This window comes from Xyrauchen texanus, chromosome 46 (genome assembly GCF_025860055.1).
Source record: "Xyrauchen texanus isolate HMW12.3.18 chromosome 46, RBS_HiC_50CHRs, whole genome shotgun sequence".
NCBI lineage: Eukaryota > Metazoa > Chordata > Actinopteri > Cypriniformes > Catostomidae > Xyrauchen > Xyrauchen texanus.
This window is the reverse complement of record NC_068321.1, coordinates 13,007,169-13,034,324: the sequence shown is the minus strand read 5'-3', so window position 1 is coordinate 13,034,324 and position 27,156 is coordinate 13,007,169. Positions and strand designations below refer to the sequence as shown.

General features: G+C 35.9%; 1 protein-coding gene across 1 annotated transcript; it reads right to left on the bottom strand.

Moving 5' to 3' along the window:
• Window positions 1-3,520: 3,520 nt before the first annotated feature.
• pkmb (pyruvate kinase M1/2b) lies at window positions 3,521-16,484 on the bottom strand. The gene is made up of 11 exons (XM_052119865.1): window positions 16,430-16,484; window positions 15,320-15,489; window positions 14,223-14,314; window positions 11,713-11,844; window positions 11,368-11,554; window positions 10,545-10,815; window positions 9,805-9,955; window positions 9,567-9,719; window positions 7,519-7,685; window positions 5,661-5,842; window positions 3,521-4,170 (listed from the first exon to the last, which is right to left on the bottom strand). Exons 2-11 carry the CDS (start codon window positions 15,459-15,461, stop codon window positions 4,064-4,066), a joined length of 1,584 nt encoding a protein of 527 aa, XP_051975825.1. The 5' UTR covers window positions 15,462-15,489; window positions 16,430-16,484; the 3' UTR covers window positions 3,521-4,063.
• Between the last annotated feature and the right edge of the window lie 10,672 nt (window positions 16,485-27,156).

Here is a 27,156-nt window from a genome sequence, read left to right as displayed (position 1 = left end):
TGTGCATTCACTGTTTATCATAACCAAAGTGAGGTATCATTAATGATTGTTATACAGTAGCAGTTTTAACCCACAACCACATCATTACCAACAGCCCGACTTCATAAAGAGGTATTGGTGGGCTATGAGGTCACAAAGGATTATGATTTTTCATGAAATTGTAGTGTAGGTTGTATGATACTCCAAAACATTAAGTTATTTATGGTCACTGTAAGGCAATATGGTTAAACTATATGCCATATCCATGAAGGATGAGTTATGACATGAGATCATTATGCATCGTTCTACAGTGCACTTTTAATTCATCAAGAAACTGAAATTGTTCTTCCATCATAAAGAGCTTCCTCCTTTTAATGCCTGAAAATATGCCCCTTCAGAAATCAGAAGTATACAAGTGCAATATTCACAAGTGGAAAATGTCAAATTTGATCATGTCAATTAAAGATGTTGGTTTTTTTTAATTGTTTTTTATTTGGAAGTTGACTACACTTGGCATATTTTGTCAGTGTTTCACTGTATCATGATTATTATATTGATAATAATGGTAACGATATTTAATATGACTAACATGCAACAAATTTAAAATATAGTATGTATCATGAATACTGCATAATCATATATGATCATTCATGAGTATAGCTAGAAGATATTTCATTTGAACTATATGTCAATCGATAAATAATTGTAAAAATTAAAAATGTATTGTTTTTCTTTGTTAATTCTGTGCTGTTTTCTATCTTTCTTTCTTCCTGTCCAGGTGAGTGAAAATCCTTCCCACATTTCTGGGTTCTGTTTCATCAAAATTTCATTTTAGAATTTCTAGCATTCCTATATCATCTCTCTCAACCACTTAGCTTCTGTAATGCTGCTACAGAATAAGAGAGAAATCACAAAGTCATGTCCTTGAGAATCCAATGCACTGTTCCTCCAGTTATTGAGCCTTTAAACCTAGATTCCAGAGCTTCTGTCACCTGACGTAGTTTCAGTGGGGGACAGAGATAACATCGTCCATTTCCCCGAGACAGTAGTGGATCAATCTCCCACTGTATGACTTTCCATCCCCCACTGCAAAGCTCACAAGCTGACACACTTGACTGTTTAACCCGTATCAGTAGTATCACAAAATAGAGCATCTAAACTAGGTTTCATTCAGATTTAGTGCACACCAGAAAAATAGGGAAACTGAGGCTTGTTGTCACAAGGACTGTATCTCAATAAATATAAGTTTCCTTACAAGTCGGCCACTAGGGACGTGACAAAGCAGTAGCTGATGCTATGGGAGCTCCTGAAACCCCATAAAATCATGTCAATTTTAATTGGCAGGTGGTGCTTGACGCCATGCCCCGTGTGTGTGACATTGCTGACATATAAGCAGAATTTTCCACTTTAGGGTCGTGGAAACGTCTCTTGTGTTCTGGAACCCCAATCAATGCTAATCGTCATTTAGAAACCTATTTGTCCGAGCCAGGAAGAAATGGAATGGCGTCCGCAGCGGAGATGCTACAACCATCTATGGATATCCAGTAATTTTGGACATGTTGGGGTGGCTTTTTAACTTCATAAAACACTGGACCACAGAGTCAAATTTTCGTGATTCGAAATGTTGTTTGAATGTGACTGGTCATAAGAATGTTTTATTACTGTTATTAAAAGCAAACTTAAATGAATACCCCTAGCATAGCTGTCAAAATTACCCCTAACTACAGTCTGATGCCCAGAAGCAACCACCACCACAGCCACAACCTGCCCCCTCAGCCTCCCCTCATCCTTTAACATCACACACATTGTGGCGCCTAAAAAACTCAAATCGCCCCATTGTGCTGTGAGGTTTGTAACCGCCAGAGCAACGCAATGTATACATATGTACAACATGACCACGCGTTTGCCATGCGTTAGCAATCCCTCGCGTCTACTTGCGTGAAGTAGGTTTCGGCCTTTACGCTATGTTTGGCTAACCTTCGAGGCTCTGCCTTGGTAGAGGGGTTCTGATAAAACAACACAAATTGTCGCATTTTTATTTGAGCAGGTTCACAAATGTGTTTTAAATGTTATAAATGTATCGTTTATTAAATACCATATTTGTAGACAGAACATATTTTTATGGTTTTGTACATTACCTTTCACCTTTTTACTGTTTACATTGTGCAGGAAGGCCAATAATTAACTGTTCAATGGCAGGTTCCATTGTGTCAGCTTCCTTATACTGTGACAACATGCTAACGGTTAAAATGTTCAGCAGTTATTTGCAGCCATTTGTCAAAGAAATTGAGAAATATTTTACTGGAGTAAAGAGTGACAACTACTCCCGGTCTCCCATATACTTTCTAGAGTGGAACAAAGCAGATATACCTTGTTAAGAACTGATTCATGGATGATCAATGCTGTCAGAACAAGCCAAGGGCTGAAATTATGTTTATTTCAGCTATTATACCTTGCCCCTGCTGTGGTTATGATGCTTAGTCAGAATTCCACTCACAGCAGCAAGCTGTCAGCGAGTCCTGCTGGCGAATCAAAGGTTGGCTAAGCCTTACTTTATTTGCATACAAATTGACCAGCTGATCCCTGTCAATCTAATAATGCAGCCAAGGTCCTCCCAGACTGCAAGCCCCACTAATTACAGCATGATCCCGTTATATTAATGCCAAACAGATCCCTAGTCTGGGCCATATCTTGGAATGAAAAAAATTATGCTTTGAAAAAATATGTTTCCATTGATTATTGTGGGTCCAAATTTTGAAAAGTTTACAGCATGCTTTGAAATTTAAATATGAATCAGGACTGCTCACTCATTCTGCGTTCAAACTGTTCCTAGCTGCTCAAATGATGAGAGAAGTTCATAACATTTTATAATAAGTTTTCATTTGTTTACATTAGTAAACAACATTAGTTAACATGAACAATACTTTTACAGCATTTATTAATCTTGGATAAAGTTAATTCAACAAAGATTAACAAATGCTGTAAAACATTTTTTTTTATTATTGTTAGTTCATGATACCAATGCATTAACTAATGCTAATGAATGGACCCTTATTGTAAAGAGCTACTAAAACATTTTAGGTCCTTTTTTTAAGATTTTGTTTAAGTTGTATCTTTTTTCAATGTGGTATAACACGCATAACTACAATAATAATAATAAATGATGAATGCATTCATCATGCATTTTGTTTTTTTAATAATGTGCAATGCGGTCGCGTTGATGTCCAATTGTACACTGCCCCCTAGTGTTCATTGCTCATAGCCTAAACAAATTCAATTGCTTTTGCAACTGCTTCTGAGGGGTAATTTTCAGTATTATAGCTTATTGTGTAGTCCTTAATAGCAAATGTTATGGTTAAACATCATAAGGAAACATTCTTATCCAGACCTTTAAAACTATTAACTATGGATGTGTATAACTACTGTATGCATGTACAATTCAACATAAGTTCTCTTAAAATATTCAACTGACCTTCCTTATCATCAGGAGCAATTTAGATGTATAAACACATTAGCAAACAGAAATGACATTGGACTGACCTAATTGTCAACACTGTGTATTTAAAATTTTGGCCACAGGGTGGAGTTACTTTTTAATATCATCTTGACAATACAGTATATCCTATATATATGAAAAGCCAACATTGACAACCAATGAAAACATAACGGTGAGACTTATTTTGGATGAAAGGGGGGTGTTACACAGTAAAAATACAATACAGCCTCCTTCCACTCAACCATTGTCAGCAAGCTCAAACACACCTACTCTCAAATGATCTGTTTAATCTTTTTTTTTAAAAAAAAAACAAACATACAGGAACAAACGATGGTATTCCATGATTCTTCAGGTAACAAAATGTACGACTGTAAGATACTTACAGTACAGTGGGATAGAAATGGTTAAAGGAGCTCTGTGACTGCAGGACGCAGCGTGACGCCACATGAGTTTGATGAAAAATGTAAATGTCCACAATGCTATTTTTGTGACTTGATTTCTTGATTGGAGGAAGAAACACTAACAAAAAGGTTTGTATGTGGTAATAAACGGGGGCTGGGGATAGAAATTCAGTCCATGGGGTTGCGCTTAAGGCACCACAACAATACGCATGGTGTTGGTGTAGCCAGATCCTGGGCGCCAACCTGTGACAACGATCAGAACATCGCCAGACTTGAAGTACTTGCGGGCCTTGCCTGAAAAACAAAATAGAGAGTGTAAACAAGGACTCAAAAACAAATGGAAGCAGGTTTTCATGTCCAACATCTAAATATGCAACTCTTTAAAAAATGAGATCACTCAGGCAAATGTTGACATTATATAATTTATAATAATAAGTTATTTACTTTAAGAGCATTGTTAAAGACAAATGTAACTTTGTACAATGCATTCCTTTAAAGGCCACGCAAAGTTTACTTGGAATTGCTGTCCGATGATGAAACATGAGGTTAGTTGCATTTCAGCTCGTACATGGAACGGCGATTTTTTGAATGCGCATTAAGGGGGTTTAAGCATTTTCACACGTTTCAGTGTGGACGAGCAACTTGTGAAAACACTTGAAAACAGCAGTGTGGATGGAGAGCATTTCTAAAATGAAAACACCGTCTACCTCTATGTAACCGGATTAATGTGGACGTAGCATCAGATATGTAAGGGATTGTCTACAGCCAGTCATTATTACAAAATAAACCCTGACACAGTGTTCAGTGATCAGGACCCTGATGCAGTGCAAAGGGTTCTTCTATCACCCTGAAGAGGATTAGTGTGCAATAATAACTTACTGACTGTAGATTATCCCATTATTACATGGCTACTTACCAAATAAATAACTAAAATGGGCATGAAATGATTTGAGTTGAAATTAAGTTATTATGTGAGTAGAAAGAGACAACAGAGTCTCCAGAAACAGCTAAATTCCACCTATGTCAGAGTTTTTTACGGTGTTAATCATGCGAAAATGACCGTCTGACTGCTCATTATCATGCTTATTGCACGACTACTTGCCAAGTAAATAAATAAATGGACATGAGATATTGGTTTTTAATTATTTTATTAGCTTACTAGTAGAGATCGCAGAGTGATATGAGTAGTAGGAATGATGACTCGGAATACCCAAATGGCCAGTAAGATATCATTTTAACCCTGAATGTGTGCTCACTGTTCAGAAATATCTGACTGCTGGATGGTGCCATTGACCAATCAGAAGTATTCCAGAGAGCTGTGTAATAAACAGATATAAAATGTACAGTGTTCCTCTTCCTGGAAAACGCATCTAAAAATAGGGGTCATATATTCATATATGATAGAACATGAATGTCCCTCCCCCAATATTACCTGCCACTGACTTTCAAAAGCTGTGACATAACTAAGACCAGTTGGCTGTTAAATACTGTATGTCCTGCAACAATTTACAGTTTCAATAGGAAATACACCCATATTGTAGATGTCTACCCATCAACTATGTAAAGTCTGGATGGAAATACCTATGCTTTTTCCCTTAGCATCCCATAGTCACCATGACCAACCAAAAAGAACGACCAAGGTGATCAAGTGATTTTCTGTTGCTGCTGCCATCATCTCTTCATTTCAGCTTTAACCTAGTAATTGTCTCAGTGAGTAGCTAATGATTAAATCAATGAGTACCTGATAGTGTCACACTAGCTGAAAGAATTAGATGTCTCCTTACCCATCTCAAGGGTGAAGCTGACACGCAGATCCACATCCTCAGCCCATACATCATTGGCAGGCTTGTTGTAAAAGATGGGGATAATGCCCCGATACAGGTGCAGCTGGCGGGCTGTCTGGCCATTACGGGTCACTGCAATGATAGGAGCACGTGGCCTGTACCTAGACAGCAGCTGAGCGGACCTGAGGAGACACAGGATGGGCGATGTTTAACACAGATCTTCCAAAATATACAGGACAGTTTCAATAACAGGATATTTTTAGGCAAGCATTAATGTTTAATTTCATAAGTTGTGTTATGATGATCTAAAATATAAATAATTTATGATATATCATTAAAATATTACTAATAATATAATAAAATATACTATATACTATAGTTTAAACTATATAACATATTATATATAATATAATGATACTATTAGGGTTTATTATTATTTCAATTACAATTATTATAATAATAATAAAATAATATTTTAATATAATAATAATGATGATAATAATAAAAATAAATTTTTATATCATTTTAATAATAACATTATTTTGATAAAAGATAATATAATGCATAATTTAAACAACATATTTTAAATTATACACATTTATATATGGGTTTCATTATTATTAAAATAATAATGAAATAAATAAAATAATTATATAAATAATATATATATTATATGTGTGGCTGTGGCTCAGGTGGTAGAGCGGGTCAGCCGCTAATCGCAGGGTTGGCGGTTCGATTCCTGGCCCACATGCTGAAGTGTCCTTGGGCAAGACACTGAACCCCCAAGTTGCTCCCAATGACAGTCTAGCACCTTGCATGGCAGCTCTGTCGCCATTGGTGTGTGTGTGTGTGTGTGTGTGTGTGTGTGTGTGTGTGTGTCACAGTGTAAATTGCTTTGGTAACATCTAAGGTTACATTTGTTTAACCTTGCCTGTGGGCCAGTGGTAGCTCAGAGGTTAAGGCTCTGGGTTACTGACCAAAAGGTTGGGGGTTCAAGATACCACTGTTGGGCCCTTGAGAAAGACCCTTAACCCTATCTGCTCCAGGGGTGCTATTTCATGGCTGACCTTGTGCTCTGACCTCAGCTTAGTTGGGATATGCAAAAACAACTGCATTTCATTGGCACTGCACAGTGACAATAAAGTTGAATTTTTATTTTTATAATAGTCACGACATAATTCCCATACTTCCGTTTGTGTTACTTCATAGTTTCAATGATTTTACTATTATTCTAACATGTGGAAAATAGTATAAAGAATAATTAGGTGTTTTCAAACTTTTGCCTTAGTTTTAGTGTAAGAGACTAAAACTTTGAGGTAATTTTAAACTTAACATATATTAGACAATGTATGTGCTTGCTTGAAATCATATCTCTTCTAGTTGGTGTCACCCTGACATGCATATTCCCTTATACTGTATATGAGCTCCAGTGACCATGAACTTATGCATGCAACCTTCTCTGGGACAACTAAATAAGGAGTTTAAATTAGCCTACAAAATGTCAAGGTTCAGGTTCTGCAAAGGTCAGACTGTCTCCCTCAGCACAACGAGATGCATTTCGATCAGCCACAGGGCAAAAAGGAAATGTAAGAGTGAAAAAGAGACAGAGATAGAGCAAGAGAGATAGTTAGGGCTAATTCAGCTAACTAACTGTTCACAACTGCTGAAATAAAGGTATTTTTATATAGGGGAGGAGAAATTCTCACAATGCATTCATAATGTTTACAATCTCTTGTTCATGTGAGCCCGGTTGAGTTCAGGTCCCTGTACCTAATATTAGAACCAAGTGTGGTGTGTGTTCATGCACAGTAAGCCTCAAGGGTCGTTGTGGGTGTATGTGTGAACGTGTGTCTCTGACCTGCCAGTCTTGGTAAGCACAATGATGGCGCTGGCGAAGCACTTGAAGGAGGACTCCACTGCACCAATGGCCACAGACTCAGTGGGGTCACGGGTCAGATGAGAGGTACGGCGAAGATCATCGAAAACTTGCCTGTGGAACATAGCAGCCTCAGCTTCACGGGCGATCTGAAGAGCCCCAACACCAGAGAGACAAGAGAATATATTTTAGAGGTAGACCAGTATATCAGTTTTTACAGATGAATCAGTGCTGATAGTTGCTTTTTGGTACTATCGGTTATCGGCTAAAATCTATGCCAATAGTTGCCAATCGTTTTTTTTTTTTTTATTCCTTCGTGTTTCAATGTGGCCAGCGCTGGAGGATTCTACAGATAGAACAGTTTTGTTTTACAGTATAACAGTGGCCTCTAGAGGTGAAATATAAACAATCACATGGGAATTTGCTATATCTGAATCATATACTACTGACAATATTCATCCATGTTTTTATCCTCACTTCATTAGATATGGAAATGTGCCCCGTTAGCACATACATCATGTCTCCAGCTTCAAATATTGCGAATAACAATTAACCTTATTGCTCATTTCACTTCATCAGATGAATACTGTTTATAGGCTATTAAATAAGTGTCCCTTGTGTGTGTTGGGCTTGTTTATATTTAAAAGTCCAACGTTATAATGCACCATAATTTATTTTGGGGGTTTTATTCTTGGGATTTTTGTTGAATAATAAACATGCATCTGGGATTTTTTTCATTTTATAAATTTTGTACTCTTGTAGCCTCTATATCTTTACCCTTTACAGTAACAAAATACTTTTTCTCACTCTAGAAATCGATTTAGAACTGTTAGCCGATTGTCAGTCTTTTCCACCAACTTAGTTATCGGTATCGCAAAATTGACTATCGGTCGACCTCTAATATATATATGGAGAATAAAAGTACTTCCGTTGTATCAAAAAAGGTTTTATTGCACAACAACTGATACTGAATTATTTAGCAAGGACTTACAAGAAATCTAGCTTTTTTTTTCTCTCTAATTTGAATGCCCAATTCCCAATGCGCTCTTAGTCCTCGTGGTGGCGTAGTGACTCGCCTCATTTCAGGTGGCGGAGGACGAATCTCAGTTGCTTCCGTGTATGAAACAGTCAATCCGCGCATCTTATCACGTGGCTTGTTGAGCTTGTTGGTGTGTGAAACCAACAAAAAATAAATTGCCAAGCAGCCTCTTTTTAATGCTGCACTTTATAATCTTGGAGAGTGAAGTTGTAAGAGATACTCTCCACTAAAATCCATGTCCATTGTGAATATTCAGTGTAACTTTGTATGAAGCCCCGCCCACATAGAGATCACTGCCAAACACGGCAAATTCGCCTGTCAAAGTTCACCAAACTTGAACTCCATGTGAAATCTGCAAGGGGAAGACCATTGTGGATGCGGAATTTTGCTGTGCAAAGGTAAATGTGACCACGCCTAAAGCTAACATTCTGCCAAACTTCTTTTTTCTTCTTGTGTTCCACAGAAGAAAAAAAGTCAGAATTAAAATTTTTGGGTGAACTATCTCTTTAAGTCAACCTTGAGCATTTTTGCAATGACATACTAATATCATGTTCTATTGTACTTACTCTATGCCATGATAACTCTATATATCTGTGTAGCATGTTGTGTAGCAGCTCCTCCAAATCATGCAAGAGATCAGTGGCACATCAACCCAATAGGTAATCTTGATTGTAAACGCCACAGAAAAAATCAGAGCACACACGTTAGAGAACAAGACTTGAGCGGGTTTAATACTTAATGGCAAATGTGGTCATCACATGCAGTTACAACAACATCATTAGCATTTGATCAGGCTCTTTGCAAGCTGTGCCATTCCAGAATCTGGAGTTAAGAATAAAAAGTGTGGTTCATAGGTTTGTAGTGCTTCACAACAAGCAAAGTGATGCTGTAAACTACACTAAGAGCTCTGCTTAGTATACTTAACTTTCAAGATAAGCATTAGTCAGGCCCAAGTCAGGGCAAAGTCAGAAGGGAGCGCTGTTGCTCGTACCTGGTGCTGTGTGCGCACAGACTCCAGTGGATAGTCTCCCTTGGCAGTCTCTCCACTCAGCATGATACAATCCGCTCCATCAAGCACAGCATTGGCCACATCACTGCTCTCAGCACGAGTGGGGCGGGGCTTCTTTACCATGCTCTCCAGCATCTGTCAATCACAGATACAAAAGTTGAGTACAACATTTACGACAAGTCAGCTATACTGTATGTGCCATAACAGTATATGTCCTAACCTGTGTGGCGCAGATGATTGGTTTGCCAATCCTGTTGCAACGACCAATCATCATCTTCTGAGCCAAGAAAACCTTCTCAGTGGGAATCTCAATACCCAGATCTCCACGGGCAACCATGATACCATCACTAACTTCTAGGATCTCATCAAACCTAGTAAATAAACATGATAAACATTCTCAACCTATGCACATCAACAAAAACAGCTATTAAATTATGTAGCTCACACCTTCTCAGCTAATAACATATTAGTGTTGACATTGAAGGTGCACTCAGCAATTTCTTCCTTAATAATAAAGGTTTTACCCCTAGAAAAATGTATAGTACATCTGAAAAATATGTTTATTGTGTACACTTACAAGACTTCTAATTAGTATCTTTATAAAAGCTGTTTTAATTTACAAGGAGCTGGGCTCCCACATGTGGGCTGACAAGTTCAGATTATATGACCAGGCAATTACTACCAGAGACAGTATAGGGGAGATGGGTCACTCGCAGACACCATGCGGGTCACTGGTATATTTATGAATAGGAGAAATCGTAGCACTGAATATGGATATTTCTACAATGTCATTGGTAACCGAAAACTTTTCCATGATGTTGCATCCACACCGTTAGATGTCAGTATGAGTCCAAGACGATTGTCATACCGACCAGCACACATAAAGAAAAAATTACAGAGCGCACCTTTAAGAAAGCCAATGGACTGATGCTGTGAAAGATATCAGACATAATCACTCACTTGCGCACACCCTCGTGGTTCTCCAGTTTGCTGATGATTTTGATGTCCTTTCCTTTATCTCCGAGCACCTTCCTCACAGCCTGCACATCGGCAGCCTTGCGGATGAAGGAGGCAAACACCATGTCCACACCCTGCCCCACACCAAACTGAAGGTCCTGAATGTCCTTCTCAGAAACAGCGGGCAGGTCGACGTGAGCACCGGGCAGGTTCACGCCTTTCTTGCTGCCCAACATGCCACCGTTCTCAATCTCGCAGTTTAAGAAATCAGAACCTGGATGATTGAATGTTGCGCATGAGTTCACACGTGGATTTTGACAGTCGACTAGAATGCGTCTTGTAGATTAGGTTTTAAAGCATTCAAAAATTATATATGCAGGGGCATTGCAACCATTATAACTTGGGGGAACATGTCCCTCTCACTTATAGATATGTCTAAGTTCAGAATCAGGTTTATTGTCATTGTTACAAAACGATGAACAAAACTAAATGACATTCCTTCAGGAAACTACAGTGCAACATTTACCATACATCAAAGCAGACAAAAGACACAGTGAGCTCTATATCATGGCAGAAAATTACAACAGCTGTAACAGTAAATTACAAAAAAATAAATTGGATAAATAAAATCAGGCAGTACTAAATCAATGACACAGTATTTAAATGACACTGGATATAGATTTGTGTTATTGTAAAGTTATATCACCTTATCATAATTAATGAGCCAAGCTAATAAGATTTGATTGGGTCCCCCCAACTATGGTTATGAAAGGAGTTAAGAACCTCCTTTAACTCTTTGACTTGGTTCTGAGTTAGAGGAACTCACCAATTTCCTTAACGTTAAGAGAAATAAGACCATCGTCAATGAAAACATGGCTGCCCTTCTCCACCACCTTGGTGATGTTCTTGTAGTCCAGCCACAGTGTCTTCTCATCGCAAATGTCCTTGAACTTGTCGTCCATAGTTACTTTGATCATCTCACCTTTGACAAGCTTAACCTCCGCAGTGCCACTCTGAAGGTAGAATAAACCACATGAGAATATGTGATGACAAGTTGAAAAGCCAATCAATTTCAATACATATTGATAGGCAAATCAGAAGAGTCTCCAATGTTAAGAAGAATGTCTGAGCATAAGATACAGAGCTTTTAATGGCTAAAGCAAACACATACACCCTTAATAAGTCCAGTCCTGATCTCTGGTCCTTTGGTATCTAGGGCAATGGCCACAGGTCGGTACTCAATGCTACCAGCTCCAAAACTCTCAGTGGCTTCACGGACATTCTTGATGGTTTCAGCATGGTACTGTGTAAAAAAGTAATGTACATTCAAAATTTTGCAGCAAGTGTCAACTTTACAGTAAAATATGTACATTTTAGGCATGAAGATTGCATTGTCTATTTTCTTAACCAAATAACTCTGTCCTCTGTGGAACAACCGTCTTACACCGTGTCCTATTTAGGCGTGAAGCGACAAGTAATTTGTCTATCCACACAAAATGCAAAACTGCTGTGACGAGACACAATAAACCAGTCAGAACTAGGAATGTTCACAAGTAATCGAGTAATCATTCTGCTAGTCGACTATTAAAATTGTTTTTCCTTTTGAGCATTTGTCTGCCTTGAGAAATGCTGAATTATACTGTACTTTCCCTCCGAAATGTGTGGCAATATTTGTAATTCTTTGATTATTATTGAGTTATACTCTATTGGTATACAGATCTTTTTGGTGTCTACCAATGGACAATGATCTGATGTTTTTGGTGAAAAGAAAATGTGAAGAGGGAAGAGAAACTCATCTCAGCTTATCAGTATGCAAATACTGATGAGCTGAGTATTTGTGTATGTGCATTAAATCTTTGAACATGCTCATATTATATAAAGCCAACTTTTACCATTAGTTTTTTCTGAATAATAACATTATAAAAATGTAATAGCCTTTTTGTAGACTAGACTTATCTGCATTACCCTAATGTCTTAAGTATTGGTTTCTATGTAAGGTCTGGGTGAGTGCAAATGTTTCTAAATCTTTTTTCCCCATTTTTATTAATGCTGTCCATTTCATTAAAAAAAAGCATAGTTTGTTGAAGTTTGCTTATTTTGAAACCGTTTTAGTAACGTTTGTGGATAAAACTAAATTTTAATTTGTAACTTTAATTTAAATTTCTGAGAAATCAATCATTTTTTGTGGGTTAGAGTAGCCGACTACAAAATTACTCAGAAACGCCCATCCCTAATCAGGCGAGGCTACCCAGCATGAAACAGCAGAAATAGAATTCAAGTGGATGACAAATTGTCATCCATCGATCCCTGCACTCAGAAGTAACATCTCAGAAAGAAGCTCTATTGATTGACAATGTGAGCTCTGAGACCTATCAAACTCTGCCGGACAAGTTGGAGCAAAACAAAGCAATCATGCTTTAGCTGTAAAGTCAACAGCTCATATGGCTTGATAGTCTCTGTTCTGTCTGTCCATTCACAGAGACAGGGCGATATATATAGAATCAGTGAGACAGGTCATGTTTCCAATGACCCACAGAGACATTTACAGTTACTGATTCTGACCTATGTAAATGTCAAACCAATCTTTCTTGCTTCAGTGAATACATATGAATGGTCTGACAGCTTTAGAGTTATACATTTCAAAAGAACATTTTTATTTTATTTTTACATTGCCGATATGTAAGCAAAGAATGCAACGCAGTCAATCCAGAACAATGTCAAAACATGTAACAATGACCTTGGTAGCTGCCACCATGGTGTGGTATACAAATACACTAAAGAGTGCAGAAATAAGAGAGGTCGTGTAGTATTGTCATGAGTTTTAAGGAGGATGAAATGTCAAATACACTGTTCAGAATGATTAACCTGTTAAGAAATGTTTTACAAATGTGTTAACTTGTTTTATAACAATGTGAAGATGGTTAATAATGGTTGTTTAGCATCAGAGCACAATTGGAGAACGAGCTCACTTTGAAAGTGAACTAAAATTATGTTTGTTAGATCTAAAATCAACTGCGTGTGCTGTTATTTAGCTGTAATAAAAGGAGTAACTTTATTACAAGCTAACTTGAGCTTTTGACCTTCTGAAGCCCTTGTTCTGAAATATCTACTCTATCGAATGTTAATATTATGCTTTATGTATGCAGTAGTAGTAGTCGTCGTAGATGGCAATGGTGCCATGCAAAAAAAGGTAAAAAGCCATGACTTTTAAAGGGGAGAGGTCAGCTGAGTCTAAACTCATACATTGGCTTGAGTCTAATATGACTCAACTGAACTTGAAAGCCAAGCCAATGTATCACCCAGACAGATCAGAGTGGCTAGCAAGATTAGCTTACAACTTCTAACATTTCTAGAGGCACAAGGGGAATACCATAATAATGGAGGGTCTACAGTGGTGGACAACGTAAAGTGACCGACTGAGAAGCTTTTCAAAGAAATCTTATTATATGACCTTGATCAGAGCTGCAGGGTTAGAGATGTTCTTTTAAAGCTCCTGAAAATGTAATTATGTGAGCTGCTGAACTGAAATAGACTGCGTATTAGATACAGTAACAATTTGTGAAGCAACATTTGTGAATTTATTGTGTCAGCTGCTTTAAAAGCAAATGCCGGCTACATTCAGCAGAGGTTAACATGTAAACTGAGTACTGTTCTGAATGAACAAGTGTATAAGTTGTTTACCTCGTGAGACCCATGGGAGAAGTTTAAACGTGCAATGTTCATGCCGGACTTGATCATCTCCTTCAATGTCTCCACAGAGCAGGAGGCAGGTCCTGCATTAGGATAACAAAAAATATTGTGAAATGAAGGCAACTTATATATAAAAGCTTGAGGTATCGAATGATTTTGGGTTTTCAAAAACCCATTTTTCTAAATGCTATCTAGAGAGCAGGGTGACCGATGGTCAATATATCGCTGATATATACATAATACAATTAATAATAAAAATGTATTGTTGTTTTACAATTTTATGATTGTTCATTTTATGATATTATAATTGGTTAATAATTGGTTAATAAACTGTCAACATTGTGTCTCTGAGGGACTATAAAAAATTCCTATGTTTGTTTTGATGACCCATTTAGACCAGCATTACTCAGCCATTACTCAGCCAATAGCATTGGTTTGGGGCGGGGCTATTTGTTTGTTCCATCAATGGCAGATGAGGGGCATATCAGAGATTATTTAGCAGAGATGGGCCACTTCTATTAAAATTAATGGGAGAAATTGGAACGCAACAGCAGCCAGCGGTCAATGGATGCTGAAAAGTCCTGCCTTACAGGTAAAAGACTCTATCATACAGACACTGCCTCTCAATCAACTCGACAACGTGCATTTTTTAGTGTAATCTGAGGTAAATAAAGACAATTTATTATACCAGTGTTGTCAGATTTTACTGCTGATTTGAAATATGTTCTTTGATCATAATCTTGACAAATCGTTTAGGAGATTTCGGTCTTTCCGAATTCAAGAGCTGCACTGTTATGACTGGAAATAGCCTCCCGAGAGCGTTCCAAAGATGCTAGAAAGACTTTGGGCTGTATTCAGAAAGCTGTTTTGAAAACATTGTTTAATTTTGCAATTCCATTTGGTGGTGCTAGTGTCGCAGAAAATACATACTTCAGCTATAATTGCGTAAGGTATACAGTTCACTGGTATGAAGGCAGCAATAATAATAATAATAATAATAATAGGAACTTCATACATAGATTAGATGTTGGCAGAACGTTCATGCAACTGTAAGTGTAATATTAAAGTTGTAGAGGTGATCCACTGACCGATAGTGCAGACAATGCCTGTGTTGCGGGTCACTGTAGGCTCAGAGTCGATGTCCAGCAGACACAGGTGCTCCAGGAGGGTGTCTGCCATTGCAGCATGCATCTGCTGTGCCTGGATATCCTTAGTCTTTGTCTGAGACATGGCTGGAGCTGTGTCTGCTAGAAATATCCTGAAGGACAATCAAATGTTTTTTAGGTTACAACCAATTTGTAGCATCCAAATTATTTTTTCTTAGCATTTGTATTTCATTTTTAATCAACATTAGTGCTGTTACTTGTGAAAGTTTGAAAAGCCTTTCATTAAGTTTTAATTACCTGAATTTAGAAACTACGCTGTTGCAACCAGCTGTAATCCAAATTCTTTTGAATTTAGTACAACTCTTATTTTGTCCCCATGAAAATGAGCAATGTAAGACTTTAGAAATTTCAACCCCTAAGTAAGATGAAGTTTGAGTTCCACTGGCAGCTCTGTCTGATCCAGAAAGGAAGAGTTTGCATGACTGCACACACTCTTACACACATCAGACACATTCCAGCAAACAGCGATGTAAACACTTGACAGTGCAAGTGAATTTCACTTATTGAATATAGAATTGACTATTCTATTGACTATAGAATTTGAGTGCTCAAATACTATAATACTGTAATAAAGAGGGGTAAAGGTCAAATATAAAAAAATATTAAAATAATTAGATATCATAAATAATTATTAAGTTACAATATAGATAAATAAGCAAAATAGATTTTTATATACAATTTATATTTTATATAAATAAACAGCAAACCATTCAAAATTGAATCATGATTTAATTATGTAATAATAATTCATAGATATAGTTTCAATAAACAGCAAACTATTCAAAATTGAATCATGATTTAATTCTGTAATAATATTTAAATTTAGTAAAAATATATATATTTTATTTTATTTTTTTGGTGAATTTATAAATCACATGATAACATTTTAAAGTGCACTTAGTGGCAAGATATGCACGAATAAAGTATCCGAAATTCAAAAGCATGCTGACAGTTCAAACAAAAAAGTTTGATCGAAGTTCTTTGGTTTGATCTGCCCCGTTTAAATAATCTTTTACAAAGTCTGCCACTTACCTCACGCAATGAACGCTTGCAGAAACTTCTGAGGTCTTCCACCGCCACTGTCACAATTTATCCAGTCTGAACTAACCGGGACTACTTTCCACAGCGTGTCCATCCGAGTCAGCGTCTGCAATAATCTGACGTGCTTCTCTTGTATAGACTATATTTTGTATATAACTGCGGGCAAGTAATTACATGAATTATACATATAATAAAAATATACACATTATTTAAGAGTTAATCAATATTATATTTATGTGAGAGAACTTGGGAGTAGTCTGTTATGGCAATGCATTCTAAGGTCTACACTTCAACCAATCAGAAACCACCTGAAGGATTATAACGACTTTATTGCAGACGTCTTCTGAAAAGAGTTTATGTGGAATCAAAGTAAAAATATTGTACCGTAAGTGGTCTTTTCATTTTGCAATTTAGTGGATAAGAAACATGTTACAAACGTTATCTTATATATACAATAAACTCAGGTGGCCTTCCCATATTGTGTAAGATTTTATTTTGAAATGTATTGATTTTTGGTGCTATTGGAAGTATTGTATGATTCTGTTTCTCACTGCACTGTTAACTGAAATGAAAAGAGAACACTACATATGAATGTCCTCTGACACAACCCCATGTCGTTTCATACACAGGGAAATACCAGCCAATACAGGCATCTGGAGTAGGCTACTAATAATAGCTCAAGGCTTACAGCCAACTTGCTTGCCTGTTTTGATATGCTGCCCATGCTGTATGTCTCAGGATACATCAGCCCATCTGAAGTTATGCATATACAATGGAGTTTTAAAACGTCCCCTTATGTAAATTCTTCTTGTTTGCATTTTTCAGATTTTAAAGCTACAGGTTTTTTTGTGTGTGTTTTTTACCAATTTATATTATCAGTAAAACAATAAAACATTTGAGCTATAAATTGAAAATGTTCTGCGAGACAAAACAAAACATGTAAAAATGTACATGAATTTCAGAATTGCTTTCTCTGTTCATATTTGAATTAGTAATTGTTGAGTTCACGTTTTGCTTGAATGGCAGCATGCACATGAACTGCCATGTACTCCATGTTATTCCAGCCAATGCTGGGTAGATCATTTCTGAATTGTAATCCAGTGCTGATTACAAATTACATGATTAAAATTGCAATCAGTAACGTAATCTCTTAGATTATGTTTTTGGGTAATCCAATGTGATTTTTTGGATTACCTCTGACCGAAATTATTTATTTGACGTTATCTGCATTTGAGTCCAACAAACTACATCCATTTCGACAATGTTGCACATACATTTAAAGGAATATTCTGGGTTCAATACCAATTAAGCTCAGTCGACAGCATTTGAGGTATAATGTTGATTACTACAAAAGTTAATTTCGACACATTCATCCATTTCTTTAAAAACAAAACTCAAATCTTGGTTCCAGTGTGGCACTACAATGGAAACGAATGAGGCCAATCTGTAAACATTAAAACACTTAATCTTTCAAAAGTATAGCCACAAGGTGTAAATAAAATGTATGTTAACATGATTTAAGTGTGATAAAATCACTTACTAGCCTTTAATTTCTCTTCGTGAAGTTATAGCCAATTTTACAACTTTGTTGCCATGATGTCATAACGCCTTAAAAACCCTAAAACGATCGTAAAAAACAATGATTTACACAACTTTGCAGCTGAAATGACAAGTTTTAACAGAATAATTAATAGTGCTTTTATAAAATTATCAACTTCACATTTCTGCTTTTAAACCAGCCAAAATTTTGCCCCATTAATTTTAATTGTAAGTGTCTAACTGGGACTAGACATTATATTTCACAGCTATACATCAGCTGTGTTTAGTTACTTGAATAATTATGAATTATATGAAGGCATGGTCGAATCATTTGAGTTATGCATTTGTCTCAAATTCAGAAGCATGAATTGCAAATGTATTAACATGGTGTAAAAATATAAAGGGAGCTGCATGTTTTCCCCTGTGAATGAGCTCTAGGCCCTCCATCGATAACAGACTCAAATACGTTTAAATTGAACATGCATTTCTTATGGGATAGTGGCAGGTGCCCATGGGCACATTTGTGCACAAAGTGGTTTTACTCTAGTAATTTCTGCACACAAACGCCATTCATGTGTGTCACTAATTCCAGCATAATTTAACAATGTAGAGCATCCTGTGTGCTTCAACTGAAGCAAGGAAATTTCAATCTTTTGTACAAAAGAGATAACATGTCACAATTTTGCTTGCATGTGACCAGTGCAGAATCTGTGCCAAAAGGTTTTTGTGTTTTAATTTTATTTTTAAATGCTTTCAACTGAGTTCTGAACCCTACTGGACAGTATATCCGAAGAATTTTGTCAGTATACAATAACTATATATTAGTTTTATTTTCATTATTAGTCTGCCATTAGCTTTGCCACCAGAAAGTCATTGTTTATTACTTTAGCCTGTTACTCATGTTGCACTGAAAATTGACTCGTATGTCACAGACATGTGCAGATGATTGATGACTCCACCACCGTAAAACTGACAGATTGCTAAAGTGTCTGTCTCTTTGCAAGGATACATGCATAAATCAACAATCATGGTTTTAAATATGAAACCAATCTTTTTTATAATCTATTTCAAAGTTGATTTTAATAATTGCTGCTTAAAGGAGTATAAGTTCATAAATATGTTTCTTCATACAAACACATGCATTTAGGCTATATGCAGTTTGCATGACAATTCTTTCACATGCATGGGCAACCACAGGAAATAATTAGCACGTCAGAAAATTTGAATGTAGGGAAAATGAGCAAATTAGCAAAATCACAAATTAGCTCTATGTGTTTGGGGCTTAAACCAGCTTCAAGCCCATCTAACATTCTAAACATAGTACAGTTTGGATGACCAAGACCAACCGCACAGTCTGCCCAATTCTGTCCACTGGTACAGCATGTTCTTCATATATCATATGAGAGAAAACCTCCGGCCATATAGATTTCTCTGGAAGATGCACCAACTAAGCTAAAATACCAAAGGAAACACCAGCAACAAACACCATATAAGGATTTGTTTTATTATCACCCATAATTAGGGTGAGTTTTGCACATCATTAGTCAACAGTCAAATTTGATGAGGAGTTTCATATGTATTGTTTTTTTGTTTTGTTTCTTTTCTGGGTGCAACCTAGCAAAATCCAAGTTTTTACAAATAGTATTCAGTTCTCCTCAATTCTTCTTGTGCATAAAGACTGAATCGTTTAATTATTATAATTGTTTCGTATTTAAATGTACCAAGAGATATATGGTATCACCTATTTTGACACCCTGTACAACATTTGTCTTCTGCAGGATCCTAAGGATTTTGAATTTGTATGTATTTAAATGAGTGAATTTACTTTCATACTAGCTATATTTCAATTTAGTTTGCATATTATTATTTTGTAGCATTTTCCAGGTTATTATGTCCAACTTAGAAAGCATCATGCATTCTTGGCTGCTTGTACTGGAATTTGTTTTGTGATTTGTGCACTGTATTGTAAGTCACTTTGGTAAGAAAACAAATGCTAAGAACATAAGTATAACTGAAATACTCCAATAGCATACCATGTTCTAAACTGCATCGTCCTGCTGAACTAATTGGTCGATCATCTTATTTACAGCAAGGCAACCAGCTTGAAAGTTTATACTGTCTGTCTCTGTATGCAGAGGTCATATTTCAACACATCCCACTTTCATTCTACATTTGCTGCAGTCATATGCTGAATTGTTTTCTCCCTCTTCTCTCAGTTTCTACATTCAGATCCTCTATTCTTTCATATCTTCAGACAGATGACTCCTGACTATAAAGCCGACTTCCACAGGCCCATTTGAAGATCAAGACACAGTTGTGTGAAAACTTCAGCACTTATGTCACTAAGCCTCAGGTTAAAGGAACGTTCTAGGTTCAATAGAAATTGAGCTTGCTCCTCCTTTTGGAGTAGTGGTGGCGTAGTGGCGTTGTGGGCTAAAGCACATAACTGTTAATCAGAAGGTCGCTGGTTTGATCCCCACAGCCACCACCATTGTGTCCTTGAGCAAGGCACTTAAATCCTGGTTGCTCCGGGGGGGATTGTCTCTGTAATAAGTGCAATGTAAGTTGCTTTGTATAAAAGCGTCTGCCAAATGCATAAATGTAAATGTAACGTTTTCTTTAAAAACAGTAAAAATCTGGGTTACAGTGAGGCATTTCTAATGGAAGTGAATTGGGTCAATCAGTAAATGTTAAAATACTCAATGTTTCAAAAGTATAGCCACAAGAAATATACAATATATGTGTTCACGTGATGTTGGTGTGATAAAATCACTTACAAACCTTTTCTGTGTAAAGTTATAGACAATTTTACATCTTTGTTGTCATGATGATGTAATGTCAACAAACTTTAAAACCCTTAAACGACTGTAAAAATTACCATTTAAACAACTTTGCAGCTCAAATAATACACAAGTCTAACAGAAAAATGTATGTAGGCACATGTATAAAATTATAAGCTTCACATTTCTGCCTTTAAACCCTCCAAAAATGTGCCCCATTCATTTTCATTATAAGTGTTTAACTGTAACCTCGATTTTTGCTTTTTTAAAGAAAAGGAGGGATGATTCGAAATTAAATTTTGTGGTAATCAACATTATGCCTCAAATGCTGTCGATTCATCTTAATTTGAATTAAACACAGAATATTCCTTTAATGAAAGATTACTAACTAATTTGTACATTTATATTTATATGGAATGGAGAGAAATATTTTGGAGTGCTAAATTTAGATACATTTGCTTGTAATGGAGATATCATCCAGCTGTCTCTTTTGCAGGCACAGACACACATGTGCAATTTCATTCATTCACATGCACATTCACATTTAGTTATTTAGCAGGAGAATGAAATCTTGATATGAAACAAATGCTCATGAGTGGAATTCTTTTTGCATGTTTAGGTATCTAGTTGCACTGTTCTTTGGGTACAATTGCCTGAAACAGTTAGTGTTACTACTTCAAAATTCCATTGTGGATAATGTAATAAAATGTATAAAATAAAAGTGAATATTGGATCAAATTTGTTTTAAATGTCATCTAAGACAAAACAAGAAACAGACACATGGGAATCACTGAACTTTAAGGTTTAGTTGTATCAACTAGCTAAATTTCATGCCAACTTAATTTTTTTAATATATATATTAACTTAAGTTGGATTAATAATCATATTTGCCATTTCAACATACTTAAGAAAGTTGACTGAAAAGCAAAGTTTTGCCAGCTCCCAGCATGCATTGCAGCATGAATAAATAATGAGGTTAGTGTTGTAGGCTGATGTATTTTAAATTTGTGGACTTTATTTGTGCTGTTTTTGTTGTTTATGTTATTACTGTTAGTTAATAGTTGTGTGGTGATGTTAATAGCCCATATTTTATTTAATGGTGTTTGCCGAGTGTCACCATTACTGAGCTTTGTATTGAAAACTCAGTGAATCACTTTCATATCTATCATGAGTCCAAAAACAGTCTTTAGAAAATATATACAAATTTGTCAATCATTCCTTAAACATTAAAACCCTATAAATTACAATGTACTAACTGTTCATTTATAACTATTAAGCATGCAACATTCATGTGACTAGTTTAATAAGAGAATAACCACAGGAAATACTTTTTGAAATTATTTTGTCGCACTGCAGGCACATATAAAATGAGCTAGTGAAGGCAATGTGTTTAAAATGATGAAAAACATACTACATACAATGATACTACAAATGCACTTGCCATTAGTCAAGTCAAGTCAAGTGGTTTTTATTGTCGTTTCAACCATATACAGTTAGTACAGTACACAGCAAAACGAGACAACGTTCCTCCAGGACCATGGTGCTACATAAAAACAACAAAGGACCAACATAGGACCACATGAGACTACACAACGAAATAAAATACCTATATAAACTACCTATATATACCTATAGACATTAATATAAATTTTAACCTGAAATTTTTATGTTGATTTAAAGTCCATGGTCATGCGTAAACTACCCATTTACAGATGTATGTAAACAGAGGGACTCTGGGGGCCCTTGGCACAAAAAAAAATGTGTGCTGTAATTTTATTGCCCTGCTTAACGTAAATATAAACATATAACCCGTCATTGCGAATCGTTTAAACTCCAGACAATTTTGGCTCAACCCCCTCGTTTTCCCGCTATTTTGAATTGTCTGAAATGTTGCATGATGTGTCTTTTTCCAAGGTGCCATCGAGGTCTTTAAAGAGATTCCCATATCTCTAAAAACAAGGTCGCCGTCGACCAATCATCTTTTAACAGCTATGAACTAGTCCTGTCGTTCACCTGATCGGAACCCAAATCAGTGCAGAAAGTTAATCTGGAGTCCCAATCTTAATAATTATATATATAAAAAGTTTGAAATTCCAATGTACCGTTGCAACAGTACGGTAAAACGCACAAAGTATGGGTGCCACTTTCACTTAAATTGTTAAAACTCTTGAATGGAATGAGATTTCATCACCAAATTGAAAACACTTGTGTAAAATTGGGTACTTCTGCCTCTTGGTGGCGCTATAACAGTCAGAAATGTAAAAATGCCATATCTCTTTGCTACCTAACCTGATGTTTCGGAATGTAAGGCACTTTAGCATTGTTTTAGTTGCAAAAAGACTGTCTAATGTCTAGTTGCTGTTTGCAACTATATTTTGCTGTCGTTTTGTTTGCCTTATACTGCTGTCAGTGGTGCCTTTTTCTCGTGATATCAGATCATTTTAATTTATATTTCTACGTAAAACCATTTCACTATACACAGAAAAGCAAATTGTAGTACACAAATAAAACAAATAGCCATTAAATCTTACATAGGTAATTCAAGATTACGTCTTGATATTACGTAAGCATTACTACACTAGCTATACAATTCTTAACAATTTATTGCGTATTGTGTATGTACGTTTATTAATTAGAGTAATGATAAAGTATTAACAATTTTCATAGATTCATAAATTCACAGTATGCTCATCTCTTCAGACACTACTACACCACTGAATAATACCACACTGAGATACATTGAATTCACATTCAGTATGTGCTTGTCTGGGGTGTTGTAAATACTTCAGTAATGCTCTTAAAGAGAGAAAAGAAAGAATGGAGTATTTATGCAACTATCTTTTACAAGCAAGCATTTATTTTTGTAACACATGTTATACAATGCCATCTCACAAAATAAATGATCTAGTCCATAAGTAGAAGTTGCTTATCTAAACTCAACAGAAAATATAAACTGATTTAGTAACTCTCTTCTATATGTGCCCCTCTCTTTCTGCACATAACACACAATGAGAATTGCATAATTTAGAGTAAAATTGAATGACAGCCCAACGTTTTCTAAACAAATGTTAACTTGTTAAATAAACATATGAGAATCTATAAAATTGTCTCTAAATGCAAATATTTGGACTACTACTTCTAATGGACGTTGTTGACAAAAAGACGAGAGCTTACTCGCTTTAATAGACATTTGTGTATTTATTTATGTTTATGTCTGTAACTCTCATTTTGATTTTGCATGTCAGATGTGCAAATATAACTTATGGATTTACTCTTACTGTAAAATGTATATCATAAAACAAAAAAATTCATTCTAGTCTGATAAGCATTGCCAGTCATTGGTTTCAAGTGTATTGTGATCTTCTGTTATTGCCACCCTCGGGGGCCGCCAGCTTGCCTGATCCGTAGGTCCACCGCTGTATGTAAAGTTTGATGACGTGCAATTAGAACACAATCTTGTTGAAATGTGAACACAACGTATGTTGTTGACAGGCGTATGTTGTATGTGTTTATGACCTTGTCCTCGGCTCTTTACTGCCCTCTGACAGCTGTACTGGCATCTCTCCTTCTACATTGCCATCCATCTCTCAATTCAACAGTGTCTTTCTCCTCTCACTGGAATGATTAAATTAGAAGGTATTGTCACAGAGATACCTATTTTTAGACACAGAAAATCTTGTTAAAATGATAAATTATGAAAATCACTTTTGTTCTGTTTAATGTGCCAGGTACAGGAAGATATTTTCTGTTGAGGACTGAGACTTGCAAAGACAATTGAACTGAATATTTAACAAAAATCTCCAGTCTTCAAAAAATGTAAGATATATCTGTAGTCCATATAGATAATTTTGGCATTATAACACCAGTGCCTACTAGTTTGCCATTAAAGATATAGAACAGAATCAAACTCAACAGAACACAATAGAATAGAATAGAAATGAAACACCAGTTCCCATTAGTTCTATTCTATTAATATATAATAAAGAGAATATAATTGTAAGAGCAAGTGCCCAGTAGTTTTCAATAAAAAATTTAAAAGATCAAATACAACTCAATTCAACAGAATAGAATAGAATTTTACAAATAATACCAGAGCCCATTAGATACAGAAATAAAGATACTTCTATCAGGAAGACTTGCAGACTTGAGTGAGATTTAAGATTAAACTTATTTGATGAATATAAAACAGAAAATAATGTCTCTCTTTGGCGTAGTTGTATTCGGAACCGTCATATCCTGCCGGAGATAGGAGGCAGGGGCGAGGAGCCTACCCCCATGCAGGATGGGACTCAACTGGTGGTGGTGGGGTGGTGGAGGTTGCCATGTTAGCACACTGAAACAGCAATGTGATAGATTGTGAGCAGACTTATAAAGCAATGCTTACATGTGATTGGCTGGGAATTACCCAGCTAATGGTGCGATGATGTACAGCTGCTAGTCTTCCCACTAGAACTACGCTGCGCTTACATAGAATAGAATCAAATTCCACTAAACACAACAGAGTAGGATAGAATATAATTTTAAGTGTAAAACCAGTTCTCAGTAGTTTTTCATAAAATATAATAGAACAGAATAGAATAGAAAAAATTGAATGAAAAAGATGTCAGTGCCCAGTAGTTTTCCATAAAAAACATAAATTTAATTTATTAAAATGAATAGAATAAAATAGAAAGTGCCAGTGACCAGTAGTTTGCCATAAAAGAATGAAAACAAGTCAAATACAATTCAATAAAACAGAACAGAATAGAAAGGAATGGAATGGAATAGAATAGAATTCATTTTAAGTGTAACACCAGTGTCCAGTAGCTTGCTATTAAAGACATAGAATAGAATCAAACTCCACAGAACACAACAGAATAGAATGGAACAGTATTTTCCAGTACCCAGTCGTTTGCAATAGAATAGAATATAATAAACTATAAGTGTATCTCTGGTTCCTAGTAGATTGCATTAAATACAGAATAGAATGGAATAGAATGTTCCAGTACACAGTAGTTTGCCATAAAATACAGAAAATAATCCAATTTAATTTAATAAAATATATTTTTTTATAGATTAGAATACAATATGCCAGTGCCCCTGTAGTTTAAACAAAATAGAATAGAACTGAACAGAAACTAATATAATAGAATATAATTAATTTAAGTATAACACTGGAGATCAGTAGTTCACCATTAAAGATACAGAATAAATAATAGAATGATGAATAGAAAACTGTAGAATATAATGTAACAGAATGTGCAAGTGCCCAGTATTTTACAAAAGAAAAGAATAGAAAATGCCAGATCCCAGCAGTTTACCATAAAATACAGAAAATTATCAAATTGAATTTAATTTAAAAGTGCGATATGTAACAATTTTCATGTAATATTCACCTTTTTTTGCCAATGTGCGAATTGAGCCCTTCCTGGACTTATGTTTCCTATTAAATCCTGTAGACAGATTTTCATGAGAATGGAGCAGGTCGGTTTTGCCGGGAAAATCCAAAGGATGTGACATTTATGCTTGCCCCCGAAAGCCTTCCACTGAATCCCATCTGGCTAAGCGGGACCGTGATCGTGGTCGAGCGAAAACTAGATTGAACATCGGCAGGGCATTTGATTCCTGGAGGGACAAAACCAATCCTGAATTGGCGTTCTTCTTATAGGACAGGTTAGCTTACATAAATGCAAAGTGCCATAAGGATTGATCTTTGTAACTTTAGCTACCTTGATCTTGTCTGCTAATGCTGACGAATTGCAAGCTACCTTGCTTTGTAACTTTAAAATAATTTCAACGATTTTCTCTTTATACTAAAAGTCAGGTATACAGGATAAATTTAAGCAAATACACTGGTTTCTTGATCATAGTACATATGACATACAAAACGTACAATAGTGCAACATAACAGTGCAGTGCAACAGTAAACTGTCTGGTATAATTTGATAGTATGTAGCTTCATGTGTGTATCAGTGCTATGTTAGCTGATGTTGTTTTAGTTTAGTCTCAAAGTTTGTAGTAAAACAATCATAACTGTAATTTTAATTATGCTACCTCATCAGTCAGCGTGATGCCAGTGAATCACGTTCAACCTCTTTGTACATTACGTCATTATTTTAGCTGATGCTCGCTCGCTCGCTCGTGTCCCTATGGAGTGTGTGCACGAGCGACAGGCAGCTGGCTGCAGTTCAATTAATGGCCACAGGTGTCATTAATAACAAGGGTTTCTGAATCTTACATACGGAACCTATAATAAAATAGAATAGATTAGAATTGAAATTGTCAGTTCCCAGTAGTTTGCAATAAAAGACAGAAAATACTTAAATATGTTTGAATTAAACAAAATAGAATAGATTTAATCTAAGTATAACCCCAGAGATCAGTAGTTCTCCGTTAAATATAAATAATAGAATCAAACTT